Source organism: Carassius auratus, chromosome 34 (genome assembly GCF_003368295.1).
Source record: "Carassius auratus strain Wakin chromosome 34, ASM336829v1, whole genome shotgun sequence".
Taxonomy (NCBI): Eukaryota; Metazoa; Chordata; class Actinopteri; order Cypriniformes; family Cyprinidae; genus Carassius; species Carassius auratus.
In genome coordinates this window covers 20,469,698-20,483,867 of record NC_039276.1, presented here as the reverse complement: position 1 = coordinate 20,483,867, position 14,170 = coordinate 20,469,698, and the positions used below count along the sequence as shown (strand labels likewise).

The 14,170-nt window shown below is 37.2% G+C and overlaps 1 protein-coding gene across 2 annotated transcripts in view; it reads right to left on the bottom strand.

Moving 5' to 3' along the window:
- Positions 1-14,170, bottom strand: part of LOC113053496 (dual 3',5'-cyclic-AMP and -GMP phosphodiesterase 11A) — an 87,679-nt gene that overhangs the window by 7,735 nt on the left and 65,774 nt on the right. For both annotated transcript variants that reach the window (XM_026218586.1, XM_026218587.1), the window contains exons 7-12: positions 12,387-12,462; positions 11,205-11,272; positions 10,177-10,269; positions 5,435-5,485; positions 1,610-1,756; positions 868-975 (exon numbers count right to left, since the gene is read on the bottom strand). In XM_026218586.1, coding sequence (XP_026074371.1) covers positions 868-975; positions 1,610-1,756; positions 5,435-5,485; positions 10,177-10,269; positions 11,205-11,272; positions 12,387-12,462 — 543 coding nt within the window. The remainder of the gene's footprint in view (positions 1-867; positions 976-1,609; positions 1,757-5,434; positions 5,486-10,176; positions 10,270-11,204; positions 11,273-12,386; positions 12,463-14,170) is intronic.

The following is a 14,170-nucleotide window of genomic DNA, read 5'->3' as shown; positions in this document are numbered from 1 at the left end:
ATACTCCTAGTATCTGTGTTTTCATTATTATACGGTAGAGGGCGCTAGTACACATCTTCTGCACCGAATTTCCAAAAAAAAAAAACACAAGTGAAAAAAAGAAACACCTGAAACTAACAGATGTAATTTAACATGATCATCTGACAAGAAAAAACATAAAAACTAACATTATGGAAGCAAATATCGACAGATGAAGAGGTAATAATTACAGTCAAGCTTTTGGGTGTTGATCAACTCCATCTACGTTTTGATTTTCATTCTGAATCCAATTCAGAGTCTATTTTCAGCTTTTTGTTCAAAATTTTTTATTATGAAACACATTATGAAACACAAGTAACAGTTTACTTAGATTATACTTCAAAGTGTACAAAGTATTTCATTAGTAAACCATCAGTATACGTCTAAGTTCACTTTTAGCATAATTGCAGTACAGACTACAGACATAGAGGTAAACTAGTTGTGTACTCAAAGTTTGCTACTGTTATACTTAAGTGTACTTAAAAATATACTTTTATATACTAGAAAGTGGGCCAATTTAGTCCCAAGGAGTATTGAAACAGTACACTTACAAGTCTACTACTAGAACACTGATATTTGTACACTTGCTACATAAATTATACTTAAAAATATACTTGAACTTAAGAATACTTAGTTAAATAAACTTGAAGTATACTACTTTCGTAAGGGGTATTCTCAGGACACTGAATAGAAAAGTTTAAAACAACAGCTTTACTTAAAACTGAAATCTTCTGTAACATTACAAATGTCTTTACTATCACTACTGATCAATGTAATGCATCCTTTGCTGAATGAAGTATTCATTTCTTTCATATAAACACACACACACACACAGATCAAGTCACTCACCGTCAGCATGGAAAACATGCACTGGCAAACATTGAAGGCATGTCTCCAGTTATGATACAGAACCATGCGATAGTTCTTCCTCACGGTCAACAGCCACCGACAAAGTGTCTAGAAAGAGAAAGAAGAAGAGATGTGGTGGTACAATACAGTCAGGAAAGCTACAGTAGTTTGACTGGTCAAGAGTGCTGAAAAACAGAGCATAACTGTAATAAACAAATCTCCATATTCATCGGGAAGAAGGAGGCGGGAACCGGCGCACAATCAAAAAGCACTTTAATATCCAAAATAAATACAAAACGGCGCACCAGCCCCTCACGGCCGACTGGTGCGCATAAATAAAAAGCACACACATTAAAATAATGTCCCAGGCCTGGTCCTCTCTCGTCCTTCACGGTCGTCACTCCAGTTTTATATCCTTCCATCTCCTACGTGGGACTCGATACTAGCGTTGGGGCTCAGGTGTAGCTCATCTCCAATCACTACACCTGGCCTCACTCCTCGTTCCCACGCCTCTCGGCCCCGCCCCACTCGCCACAATAACATACTACAATGTGTGGCTCTTTGGGACTATTATCGTAAATATATGAGAAATAACTGGCCAGATTGTGTGACTCAGTATCAACTTTTATTTAACTTTTATTAATGAATACAGGCTTACGGTCAAATCACAGCCTTGCTGATATTCAGTACAACAGCACTACGTGTGTGATATTGCAGAGTTAAAAAATAAATGTGTGTGAACCTCATAGTCTATTTTGAATTTCTGCACCATCCCCAGCTCCATAAACATCCGCAGAGCTGCAGTGACCATGGCATCCACATCCAGAGAGAAGTCATCAAACGATAGTTTATCAATGCCCAGTTCACACACCAGAGGGATGTTTGCTGCCTGAAGAAGAGAAAAACAGAGAGAGAGAGAGAGAGTGTGTGTGTGTGTGTGTGTGTGCAAAAAAGAGAGAGAGCGAGATGCAGGAGGCAGAAAGGACAGAGTTTTAAAACAGATGCTTTGTGATCGGAACGAAATCTAGTTTCAGGATTTTCAGTAATTCGTGTGTTAATGCTGACTTAAGCTCAGAGTCGTGCTAATGAGACACTACAAATAGATTCACACAAACTTTCACAGATCTAATGAGGGACTGCTGGCAGGAGGAGCTGTGTGCTGTGACGTCATTAACAATTGCTAATTGTTGATATTTATTCACATAATTATTTGTACCTGGGACTCATAAAGGCAAGGCAAGGCAAGTTTATTTATATAGCACATTTCGTAAACAATGGTAATTCAAAGTGCTTTACATAAAAGAAAGAAAAATAATCATGAAGAAAAATAATAACAAAAATAAAACAAACAATTTTAAAACTTTTAAAATGATTAAAACATTTAAAAACAGTTAGAAAATGATTTTACATTTAAAAAAAATATATAATAAAACAGTGAAAATATAGTGCAATCAGTTCGGACATTGCACAGTGTTCATTCAACAAATGCACAGCTAAAAAGATGTGTTTTGAGTCTAGATTTAAATGTGATTAGTGTTTTAGCACATCTGATCTCTTCTGGAAGCTGATTCCAGCTGCGGGCAGCATAGTAACTAAAGGCGGACTCCCCTTGTTTTGTGTGAACCCTTGGTATTTCTAACTGACTTGATCCTAGTGATCAGAGTCCTCTGTTAGGTTTATATTCAGTGAACATATCTGCAGTATATTTCGGTCCTAGGTCATTTAGTGACTTATATACGAGTAAAAGTACTTTAAAATCAATCCTAAATGTAACTGGAAGCCAGTGTAAGGACCTGAGGACTGGTGTGATATGCTCAGATTTTCTGGTTCTAGTCAGAATTACGCCAGCAGCGTTCTGGATGAGCTGCAGCTGTCTAATAGTGTTTTTGGGAAGGCCGGTGAGAACAAGAAGAAGAAGAAACGGAAACATGCTGGAGTTGTCACCATCCAGCATGACATATTACACTGCAGATGCTTTTCCCACTTATTACAGAGATTATCCAACTGAAACAATGTATTGCTCAATCCAAGAATTAATTTTTTTGTCACTTAAACTCACACTTATATATTACAAACCCAGTTTTTTATTTCCATCAAATGCAAAATGAAATGTTTAGCAGAATGTCTGTCTATCTATCTATCTATCTATCTATCTATCTATCTATCTATCTATCTATCTATCTATCTATCTATCTATCTATCTGTCTGTCTGTCTGTCTGTCTGTCTATCTGTCTGTCTGTCTGTCTGTCTGTCTATCTATCTATCTGTCTGTCTGTCTGTCTGTCTGTCTATCTATCATCTGTCTGTCTGTCTATCTATCTGTGTCTATCTATCTGTCTGTCTGTCTATCTATCTGTCTGTCTGTCTGTCTGTCTGTCTATCTATCATCTGTCTGTCTGTCTGTCTATCTATCATCTGTCTGTCTGTCTATCTATCTGTCTATCTATCTGTCTATCTGTCTTTCCATCTGTCTATCTGTTCATTACTTTAAAGATGCTGTGAAACAATGTATATTTCATAAAGTACTGTATAAAAAAATTATTACACATACACAAAGTATTTAGTATCTATTATATTTATTAATATGGTTTTCATTCATTCATTTTTAAATAAACATATTAAACAATTTAATTAAAAAAAATATCAATTTACCTTTTATTTTTATTTCAGTTTCTAAATGACAGAGCAATATTTATCATTTTAATTTTTAAAGATAAAATTGTTCATTTATTATGTTTTATTCATTTATTTAGTAATTTAGTTTTCAATACTTTTAGTTAACAATAACAAAATTGGCCCAACAACAGTGCATATGCTCTGCTTTATATTCCAAGTCTTTTGATAGCTTTTTCTGATGAACAGATGATTAAACTCCTGCTTTTTGGAACATTTTCCTTGTGTGGAAAAGAGTGGGATGGACTTGAAAAAAGAAAGAAAGAAAAATGGAAACCCACAAGGCTTTATCAGCCTCGAGGTCTGACCCCTGCTTAGCGCTATGAGAGAGCCATGGGAGCCTAAATATTTAGAGAAATACATAAATATATAAATATATCACTATATACACTATATATATACACATACACACACACACACACCAATACCAATCAGGCATAACAATATGACCACCTTCCTAATATTGTGTAGGTCCCCCTTTTGCTGCCAAAACAACCCTGACCCATCGAGGCATGGACTCCACAAGACCCCTGAAGGTGTGCTGTGGTCTCTGATCCTTGTCCTGTGAGTTGTGAGATGGGGCCTCCATGGATCTGGCTTGTTTGTTCAGCACATCACAAAGTTGCTTGATTGGACTGAGATCTGGGGAATTTTGGAGCTCAAGTCAACACCTCAAACTCGTTCTTGTGCTCCTCAAACCATTCCTGAACCATTTTTGCTTTGTGGCAGGGTGCATTATCCTGCTGAAAGAGGCCACAGCCAGCAGGGAATATGTTTCCATTAAAGGGTGTGCATGGTCTGCAACAATGCTTAGGTAGTTGGTTCATGTCAAAGTAACATCCACATGGATGGAAGGACCCAAGGTTTCCCAGCAGAGCATTGCACAGGGCATCACACTGCCTCCGACGACTTGCCTTTTTCCCATGGTGCATCCTGGTGCCATGTGTTCCCCAGGTAAGCGATGCTTTCAGCTGTGGACATGGTTAAGCATCACGGGTCTGTGGCTATGCAGCCCCTTTCCATCGGATCCAGCTTTAACTTTTTAAGCTTAAGCTATATTAGCTCTTCTGTTGGATCGGACTACACACGCCAACCTTTGCTCCCCACGTGCATTAGTGAGACTTGGTCGCTCATAACCTTGTCGCCGGTTCACCACTGTTCCTTCCTTGGACCACTTTTGATAGCTACTGACCACTGCAGACCAGAAACACCCCACAAGAGCTGCAGTTTTGGAGATGCTCTGACCCAGTTGTCAAGCCATCACAATTTGGCCCTGGTCATTTTTCCGGCTTCTAACACATCAAGTTTAAGGAAAAAATGTTTACAAAATGTTCTTCTAATATATCCCGCCCACAAACAGGTGCTTTAATGAAGAGATAATCAGTGTTATTCACTTCACCTGTCAGTGGTCATAATGTTATGCCTGATGTGTGTGTGTGTGTGTGTATTATGTATATATATATATATATATATATATATAGTGCGACATTCCTGGATTTGGCTTTAAGCAATGGGTTCTTCATTCACTTGTGGAAACATGCTGGGACATGTCAATGAACTGCTATAATAGCTCCTGGCAAAATCCAGTTAACGCGTTAAAAATGAGCATTTCACCAGAAAATGAACCCATGATAAATGAGGCTTTTCATTAACAAGACTCCACAGAGACTATATCAATAATGCACAAACACTGATGAGTATTGAATAGTTTTGTTCTAAATTTTATATACTGCATAAACAAAACAGTCTGACTGATATACTGAGGTTAATATATCATGAATCAGGTTATTTAATTATTAATAAGCTTCTGTTTTACCAAACAGCACTAAAATGTCAGAGAGCTCTATAAAATACAGTCTATTGGGCATGAATCAATGACACATTACTGTTTACCTTAAACTTATCCACCTCGGTCTTTGAGCAAGTGGCGTGATATGACAGCACCTATGGAAAACACACACATAAAACAAATTATTAAAGGTATATTTTATGTTTATAATATACATATGTTACATGAATAACATCATAGAGATAATAGAGAGCCAAACAAACCAGCTGAATTGCTTTTAAATAGACCAAAAATCTGAGACTACAAGAAGTCAGTGCTGCATCTCTCTGACTGGCTAAAAAAAAAATTGTGGTGTCCATTCATGACATACTGACTGTCTGATTCTGAAACGGATCTGCACTACAGGTCATGCAATACACATTTCAGCTATGCTAAAATCTGTAACATATTAATATACTGACAATCTGGAACCGCTATACATATGTACTGTCAGATCATGCAGTCCTCTAGTTTAAGAAAGGCTTCAGCAACTCAATTAATGCTCACACTCACTCCTGCACACACTGTAATGTAGTTATGCAGCTAACAAAAGGAGCATACTTACTTTTGCTGGTTCATTTTTTCTCTCCCACAATCATTGCTCAATGACGTCAAGATTTTATTATATTTTTGCCAGTCCTTTCAGTTTGTCTTTAAAGTATGTTAAAGGGATAGTTCACCTAAAAAATTAAAATTACCCCATGATTTACTCACCCTTAAGCCATCCTAGGTTTATGACTTTCTTTTTTCAGATGAATACAATCAGAGTAACATTAAAAATGTCCTGGCATTTCCAAGCTTCATATAATGGTAGTGAATGGGGATCGATATTTTGAAGCAAAATAAAGTGCATACATCCATCATAAAAAGTGCTCCACACGGCTCCTGGTGTCAGTGAATTAAAGTGATGAGTTTGTGTAAGAAAAATATCTGTATTTAAAACTTTATAAATAGTAATCTATATGCACACATACTGAAGTAAATATAAGTCTTTAGTTATTTTAATTGTGATGATTTTGGCTCACATTGAACAAAAAACCCACCAATTTCAACAAATTAGAATACTTCATAAGACCAATAAAAAATTTTTTTTGTGAATTGTTGGCCTTCTAAAAATTAAAGTTAATTTACTGGCCATTTACTCAGTATTTGGTAGGGGCTCCTTTTGCTTTAACTACTGCCTCAATTTGGCGTGGCTTAGAGGTGATCAGTTTGTGGCACTGCTGAGGTGGTCTGGAAGCCCAGGTTTCTTTGACAGTGGCCTTCAGCTCATCTGCATTTGTTGGTCTCTTGTTTCTCATCTTCCTCTTGACAGTACACCATAGATTCTCTCTGGGGTTCAAGTCTGGTGAGTTTGCTGGCCAGTCAAGCACACCAACACCATGGTCATTTAACCAACTTTTGGTGATTTTGGCAGTGTGGGCAGGTGCCAAATCCTGCTGGAAAATGAAACCAGCATCTTCAAAATGCTGGTCAGTAGAAGGAACCATGAAGTGCTCCAAAATTTCTTGGTGAACGGGTGCAGTGACTTTGGTTTTCAAAAACACAATGGACCAACACCAGCAGATGTCATTGCAGCTGAAATCATCACAGACTGTGGAAACGTAACATTGGACTTCAAGCAATTTGGGCTATGAGCTTCTCCAGCCTTCCTCCAGACTCTAGGACCTTGATTTCCAAATGAAATACAAAACTTGCTCTTATCTGAAAAAAGGGCTTTGGACCAATGGGCAACAGTCCAGTTCTTCTACTCCTTAGCCCAGGTAAGATGCCTCTGACGTTATCTGTGGTTCAGCAAATCTCTTGACACGTCTGTGTGTGGTGGCTCTTGATGCTTTGACCCCAGTCTCAGTCCATTCCTTGTGAAGTTCACTCAAATTCTTGAATTGATTTTGCTTGACAATCCTTATAAGGCTGTGATTCTCTCGGTTGGTTGTGCATCTTTTTCTTCCAAACTTTTTCCTTCCACTCAAATTTCTGTTAACATGCTTGGATACAGCACTCTGTGAACAGCCAGCTTCTTTGGCAATGAATGTTTGTGGCTTACCCTCCTTGTGAAGGGTGTCAATGATTGTCTTCTGGACAACTGTCAGATCAGCAGTCTTCCCCATGATTGTCTAGCCTAGTGAACCAAACTGAGAGACCATTTTGAGGGTTCAGGAAACCTTTGCAGGTGATTTGAGGTGATTAGCTGATTGGCATGTCTATTCTAATTTGTTGAGAATGGGTTTTTGTTAAATGTGAGCCAAAATCATCACAAATAAAAGAAACAAAGACTTCAACTACTTCAGTCTGTGTGCATTGAATTTATTTAATACACAAGTTTCTCAATTTGAGTTGAAATCCTTAAATTAACTTGTCCCAATTTTTATTAGGTGGCCTTAACTACTATGTACTTATTGGGTTCATTTTGTATTGTAAAACACTTTTGCTGCTATTGAGGTGGGATAGGGGTAAGGTTAGGGAGAGGGTTGGTGGTATGGGTAAGTTTAAGGGTGGGTTAAGGTGTAAAGTATGGGTCAAAAGTGTATTTATAAATGTAATTACAGAATTTAAATACATATGTAATTACATGTAGTTTTTTTAAATATAAGTACAATGTAAAACATGTACACAATAAGTACATTGTACTAAATTATTAATTAAAATGTAAGTACATAGTAGTTAAGGCCACTTAATATAAAGTGGGTCCAATTAACTTGTCCATGACATTCTAATTTATTGAGAAGCACCTGTAACTCTGACTGTATTCGTCTGAAAAAAGAAAGTCATATAAAGCTAAAATGAGATAGGTGAACGATCCCTTTGATGCATGGAAAAACAGCACTTTCTGACCTTTTTAACTGATCAGAATTTCTTAATATATGGTTTGTCTTCTTATGTATTAAGCCTTTAAAGCCTACTGTATCATATTTTATTCACATATTTTTAAGGCCTCTGTACTAATCAACACGATCAAAAAATTTGCTGTTGTATAGAAACAGTACATGCCTTCTGCTTTCTCAATTGATAGCTCAAACTTTAAACAAGTGAAAAGTGATTTTTATAAAGTAAAGATAGGAATAACTTTTATATTGTTAGCAATATTACAATATGAACATCTACTGGACTGAATCAGCTTAGGTTTACACACACACACACACACAACATTTTAATAGTTGTGTTTGAGTCCCTCAAATGTCCTCAGTCTGAAAAGATGTATCTCAAAATCATAAAGTCACTGCTGGAAAGGGTTCAAATATGCAAAGATGCTGGAAAACTGAAGAATCTGCAGGACCTTAAAGATTTTTCTGAAGAACGCTGCTCAGTTTAACTGTTCAGAACAAACAAGGGACTCATGCACAACCATCACAAAACAGAAAGACAGTAGAGGATCATCAGGTAACAGAACACAGTACTAAGAACCAAGGGTTCACAAACTTTTGAGTGGGGTTATTTTAATAATTTCAGCATTTTTTTTTTGTCTTGTGGACTAAATGTTAATATCTTTTATGTACAATATCTTACTCAGGACGGTACTAAATAAAAAATAACATGCATTTAGTATGATCTCTCTTATTTTTTGAAAATTACTCGCATATTCACAGATTCTGCAAAGGGTGCCCAAACTTTTGAGCCCCACTGTGTATATATATGTGTGTGTGTGTGTGTATGTATGTATTGTGTAAACATTCAATAAACTGTTTTCATAAAAAAGACTATTTTTCATATGCCAGGCTTCACAGGGTTAATAACATCAGCACTCAAGCTGCACGAACAAAACCTGATGATCATGTCCTCCTGCAGAGATTATTTCCAGCTATAAATAAAACAAGACTTAGATGTTCAAAGTGAGAACTGAACATAATATTAAAAATCTCAATTAACTGTAATAATTTATCAAAAAATGTTGAATACTACAACATCAAATGTTGTACCTGTTAATAGTATCTAATGGAGCTCACCTGAGCTAACAATGAATAGTTGTATTACTAATGTTAAAGATTAATAAATACTGTAAAAATGTATCGATGACTGTTAGTTAATGGTAGTTAATACATCTACCATTGTTAACTGATATGTAAAATAACATTATTGTAAAGGTTTAGCATTTAACTTAAAACAACAACAACAACAACAAGACAACCCAAGGGCAGTGGAGTGTTCTGACTGTAAACACACCATCATCTGTGTTTCCAGACGAGGGTTTTGTTCGATTGAAGTTGTTCGATTGAAGGCTTTGAAGGTGAGGATTTATTCCTCTGTGTCCTACTGTTTCATTGTTAGATTAAAGGGGTTATATTCTTCTCTTTTATAGCATTTTATGTCTGTTTATAATGTCAGCAAGGGTTTCTTGCACCAACACAGTAATAATTTGGTTTGAATTGATCATTTTCCACCCACTGACTGAATTAAACAGGCTGTTTTTGGTGTGAAAGCTTTGTTTCAATAAAATGTTCTGGATGAACTGAGAGCTTTGAACATTGCAGTTTTTCTACATAGTATGTTAAACTACTTATGTCAAAATAGCAAGCAAAATCCAGATTTCCGTGATATGATCCCCGATGGTTGAGTGTCAGATCTACTCTGAGTCAGGAGTGAATACAGCTCCTCTGGCTCTTGCATTGAAGCTCCACCACTAACTGGAACTAGGTCAATATTCCACCAATCACATGCTCCCATCTTTGCTTGTGTTGAATCATCTTACCAGTCATAGGTTTCTAATCTAACAAGCCACCAATTTTAAAATCTCCAACTAATTTGCCCCCACTTTGGAAATGTCATACCAATCACAGTCTAGAAGTGTGTGTGTTTCAGAGAGACATACATCCAAAGCTACAGACTGTTTGGCCCAAGACTTCTTCACTTGGTCATACATAATGGTGTTATTGATTCCCAGTCCACAGAATATCACAAATGCCTAAGGAGAGAGAAAGAGACTATGTAGTCACAAATACAGTTAGTCCTGTAACACACTTTAACACATCATGTGCCTCATCACTCAGTCACCCGCTCAGACTTTACATGATCATCTGTTTCAGTTTCTGCTGTTCCCCAGTGCTTCCAGTTCCCAATAAAACCACTTACAGTTTACTGTGGAATATCTAGCAGCGATGAAATTTCACAAACTGACTAATTGTAAAGGTGGCATCCTACTACAGTATAGCCCTTGAATTCTGAACTCTTCAGAATGACCCATTTTTCCCTGCAAATGTTTGTAAATGCAAACTGGATGACAAGGTGCCCCAATACTTTTGTCCATATAGTGCATAGAAAACAAAATACAGATGCTTTATTCATGCCGAAATCAATTTAAGAAGTTATTTTACAAATACACTTGTACATTGTATGGATAATATATATTATTGTAATATATAATATGTATTTTATGCATAAACATTATTTTGTCACATATTAAATTATGAATACGTGTACTATTATTAACAATAAATATTAACTGTTAACACTGTTAATTCTGACTATTCTGATTATAAATATTTTAATATTGTTAATATAATATAATATAGTTAATTTTACGATATTATTCAATATATTGTAAGATAATATAATAAGTAAGATGGGTTCCACACATAAACATCTGAGCCAACTTTTAATATTCAATATTATATCATCGTATTATAAAAACAATTTTATTCTTAGTTCATTTGGAGAAGACACATCAGCCATAATTCTCCCAAACTGCTCTGAGACCCTTGCAGTGAACTAATTGTGTGATTTTGTATGTGTGTGTGATGTGAATCCTTTGAAGTGAATCTTTTGGTCTGCAGTACAGTTCGCTTACATCATGCTTGATGATCGCAAAACACTCATAAAGAGATCTCATAGATGTCATACCTCAAACAGCCTCTGATCTGCATCATCAAATGGTTTTCCATCTAACCTGTTCAAGACCTGTGCCACACCTGAAACACACACGAAGACAGTGAGATTGCATGTTGTGTTTCATGACCCACATCGGATCCTTAAAAGCAGAGTAATGCACAGCAGTCATTGATGATGGATTCAGGAGTTAAGAATCTCTTCCTCGCCCCACCCCCATTCTCTCTCTCTCTCTCTCTTTCTACATTGCTAATTAAACAGTGTGCTGTTGTTTTAGTATGTAATTAGAATGATTGATCCTTTAAAGTGCAAACCCCACCCCTCACCCCCCGTTCACACACCTAACACTACCCCCCATCCTCACCATCTTATTACAGTCAATCAGAAACATACTCACTTTGGACATCTTGTACATGTTTTTTAATAAAAAAAAAAACTGACAACAAAGAAGTGTCTTTAAAAATGCTCTTTTGTGTGGATATATTATATATTCATACAAAAGGAGGAAATGTTAAAAAGCAGCAGGTTGATATTGCTTCTCATTCTCATTTACTTTAATTGTGTAGTGCACGTTTATAGTAGATCATCCGGGTATTTCTTCCATGCATATTACAAAAACAGTAGTATGCTGAATGTCATTCAGAATCTGAACATACTCAAGGATTTAAAAAAAAAAAACTAGAGTATTTATATGGATATAAATTATAACTATGGACAGTGTGGTTTCTGCATGAAAAATGTTTGGTTTCCTCACTTAATCTTTCTCTCCTCTCATTGTGCTGACATGTCTCCACACTGGCTTTATACATGATTTAAGAGAAAGGAAAACTGGTTCTGAAATTACAGCAGTGATGAAGAAAGGGAGAAAGAGAGGGAGAGAGAAATCTTTTGAATGAAGACATCCTTGACTTCTGCTTCTACTGGCTGTCTGTGTTCATAATGACTTTCCGTCCCTGACAGAGTCCTCCCACACACACACATCCACCCACACACTGTGCTTGTGCAGCATTAGCACACACACACACTGATATGACCCCCACATTTAAACACACATGATCATGCATAAACATGTTTGTCCTCCATTTATTCACACACATCACTGAACTCTAGCACACAACATAGTACAACACAGCAGAGCAGGGAACATCATACTATACTGTATGTAGTGAAAAAACAGTGGTTAACTGGAAAACTTACCTATGATTTGGTGGTTACTGTTCCAGATAGGGACACACAGGACAGATCTAATATGGAAGCCAGAAAACTGATCTGCCTGAAAAGAGCACAAACAAACACTTGTCACCATATCAAAAACCAAATGATCTGAATGTAAGCATGTGAGAAGTGAGCAAAAATATGAGATCATCTGAAGACATAGTGTTATATAATCTTGTGCTGCTGGCATTTTGAAGACACACAAGAGCCGACAGAGGTCCAAGGTCTTATGCAGAGCAGAAGTCTCTCTCATCTTTAATCATGCTGTTTTATGGAAGATTCTGGGTTAAAGACAACTCTTTCTGTAGCATCTGTAATATGCTGTTATTACCACCAAATATAATTTTGACTAGTCCCTCAATTCTAAAATTAAAATGCATATTGTTACATCCACAACACTGCAACAATATATAGTGTGAAACTTAGAATATACCTGTTATTATGTTAAAATTCTGGTATGATTGTTATGATACTAACTGGATTCTAAGTGTGTAAACCTTTAAAGGTGCAGTAAGTCGAAATCAACACCCCAACAAACAATTTATGATGCGTGTTCTTTCCAGCAGTTTAAACTGTAGAGCATGGCTTTAGCAAGATCATGGGTTGGATTACTAAAATAATTCACATGCATGAACTTTCATTTCACATGAAATATAAAATCATGCTTTCAATGCTGCATATATTTCTGCAAATAAAAGCATCCAAATGCATAAATGTAAATACCCTTAGAAAATAGTTGAATTATGTACACACATCCCAAAACAACTCAGTGTGTCAAAATTTTACAGCCATGTCCATGACCCTAATGGGAAATAGTCACACAATTTCAAGAGAAGAAAAAAAATTCCTAGATTAATCAGTATTTCTGACCCAGAATAAAGGCTGGTGTGTTAGAATTGCTTATGAAACTTGTTTGTGTAAAAATAAATATGAATGTCAGTCACAGAATTTATATTAACTAAAACAAGGGAAGAAGTTAGCACAGTATGTCAGGAGAAATGGGCAGGATTCAGAAGCGGGTTTACACAAGGCTTTATTCAAAGCAGAGGAGGCAGATCAGATGAGTCACGTTCACAGGATTACTCGTAGTGACTGGAAGAATAGTCGAAGCAGATGAATCAAACCGATGAGTAACGTTCCACAGTTATTTGTACGACCACTGAGACCGGAGGGATGACACTGAAGCCTCCAAGAGCTCTGCGCTGGGGGACAGGGGGCAGAGAAAACAGCTAAACACACTGGAGCCTGAGGACAAGACACGACAAAGGTGAGTGCTAAGAACAGCTAGAAGATCCGAGCTATTGAAACGAGTAACAACAGTCTGACAATAGGCAGAGAAACACAGGGAATGATAAAGGTGTAAAATTAGAAGAACATAGAAAACAGGTGGCGAGCAATTAAGGTTCACAACACAGAAACAAGGAGGGCGGGGAAAACTCAAACAGGTAGACACGGTGAGCTGACAAGTGATAACACACACACACCAAAAAGGCAGGTGATTAGCCCCGAGACCCGACAGTACCCCCCCTCCCAGGAGCGTCACCTGACGCTCTAGGAAGGGCCCTACCTCGATGTCGCCGGAAGTCCTCAATCAACGAGCGGTCCAGAATGTCCCGGGACGGCACCCAGCACCTCTCCTCTGGGCCATACCCCTCCCAGTCCACAAGATACTGAAACCCCCTGCCGCGGCGCCGCTCATCGAGTAATCTCTTAACCGTATAGGTGGGAGATCCATCCACAAGACGAGGGGGCGGGGGGGTGGGCCG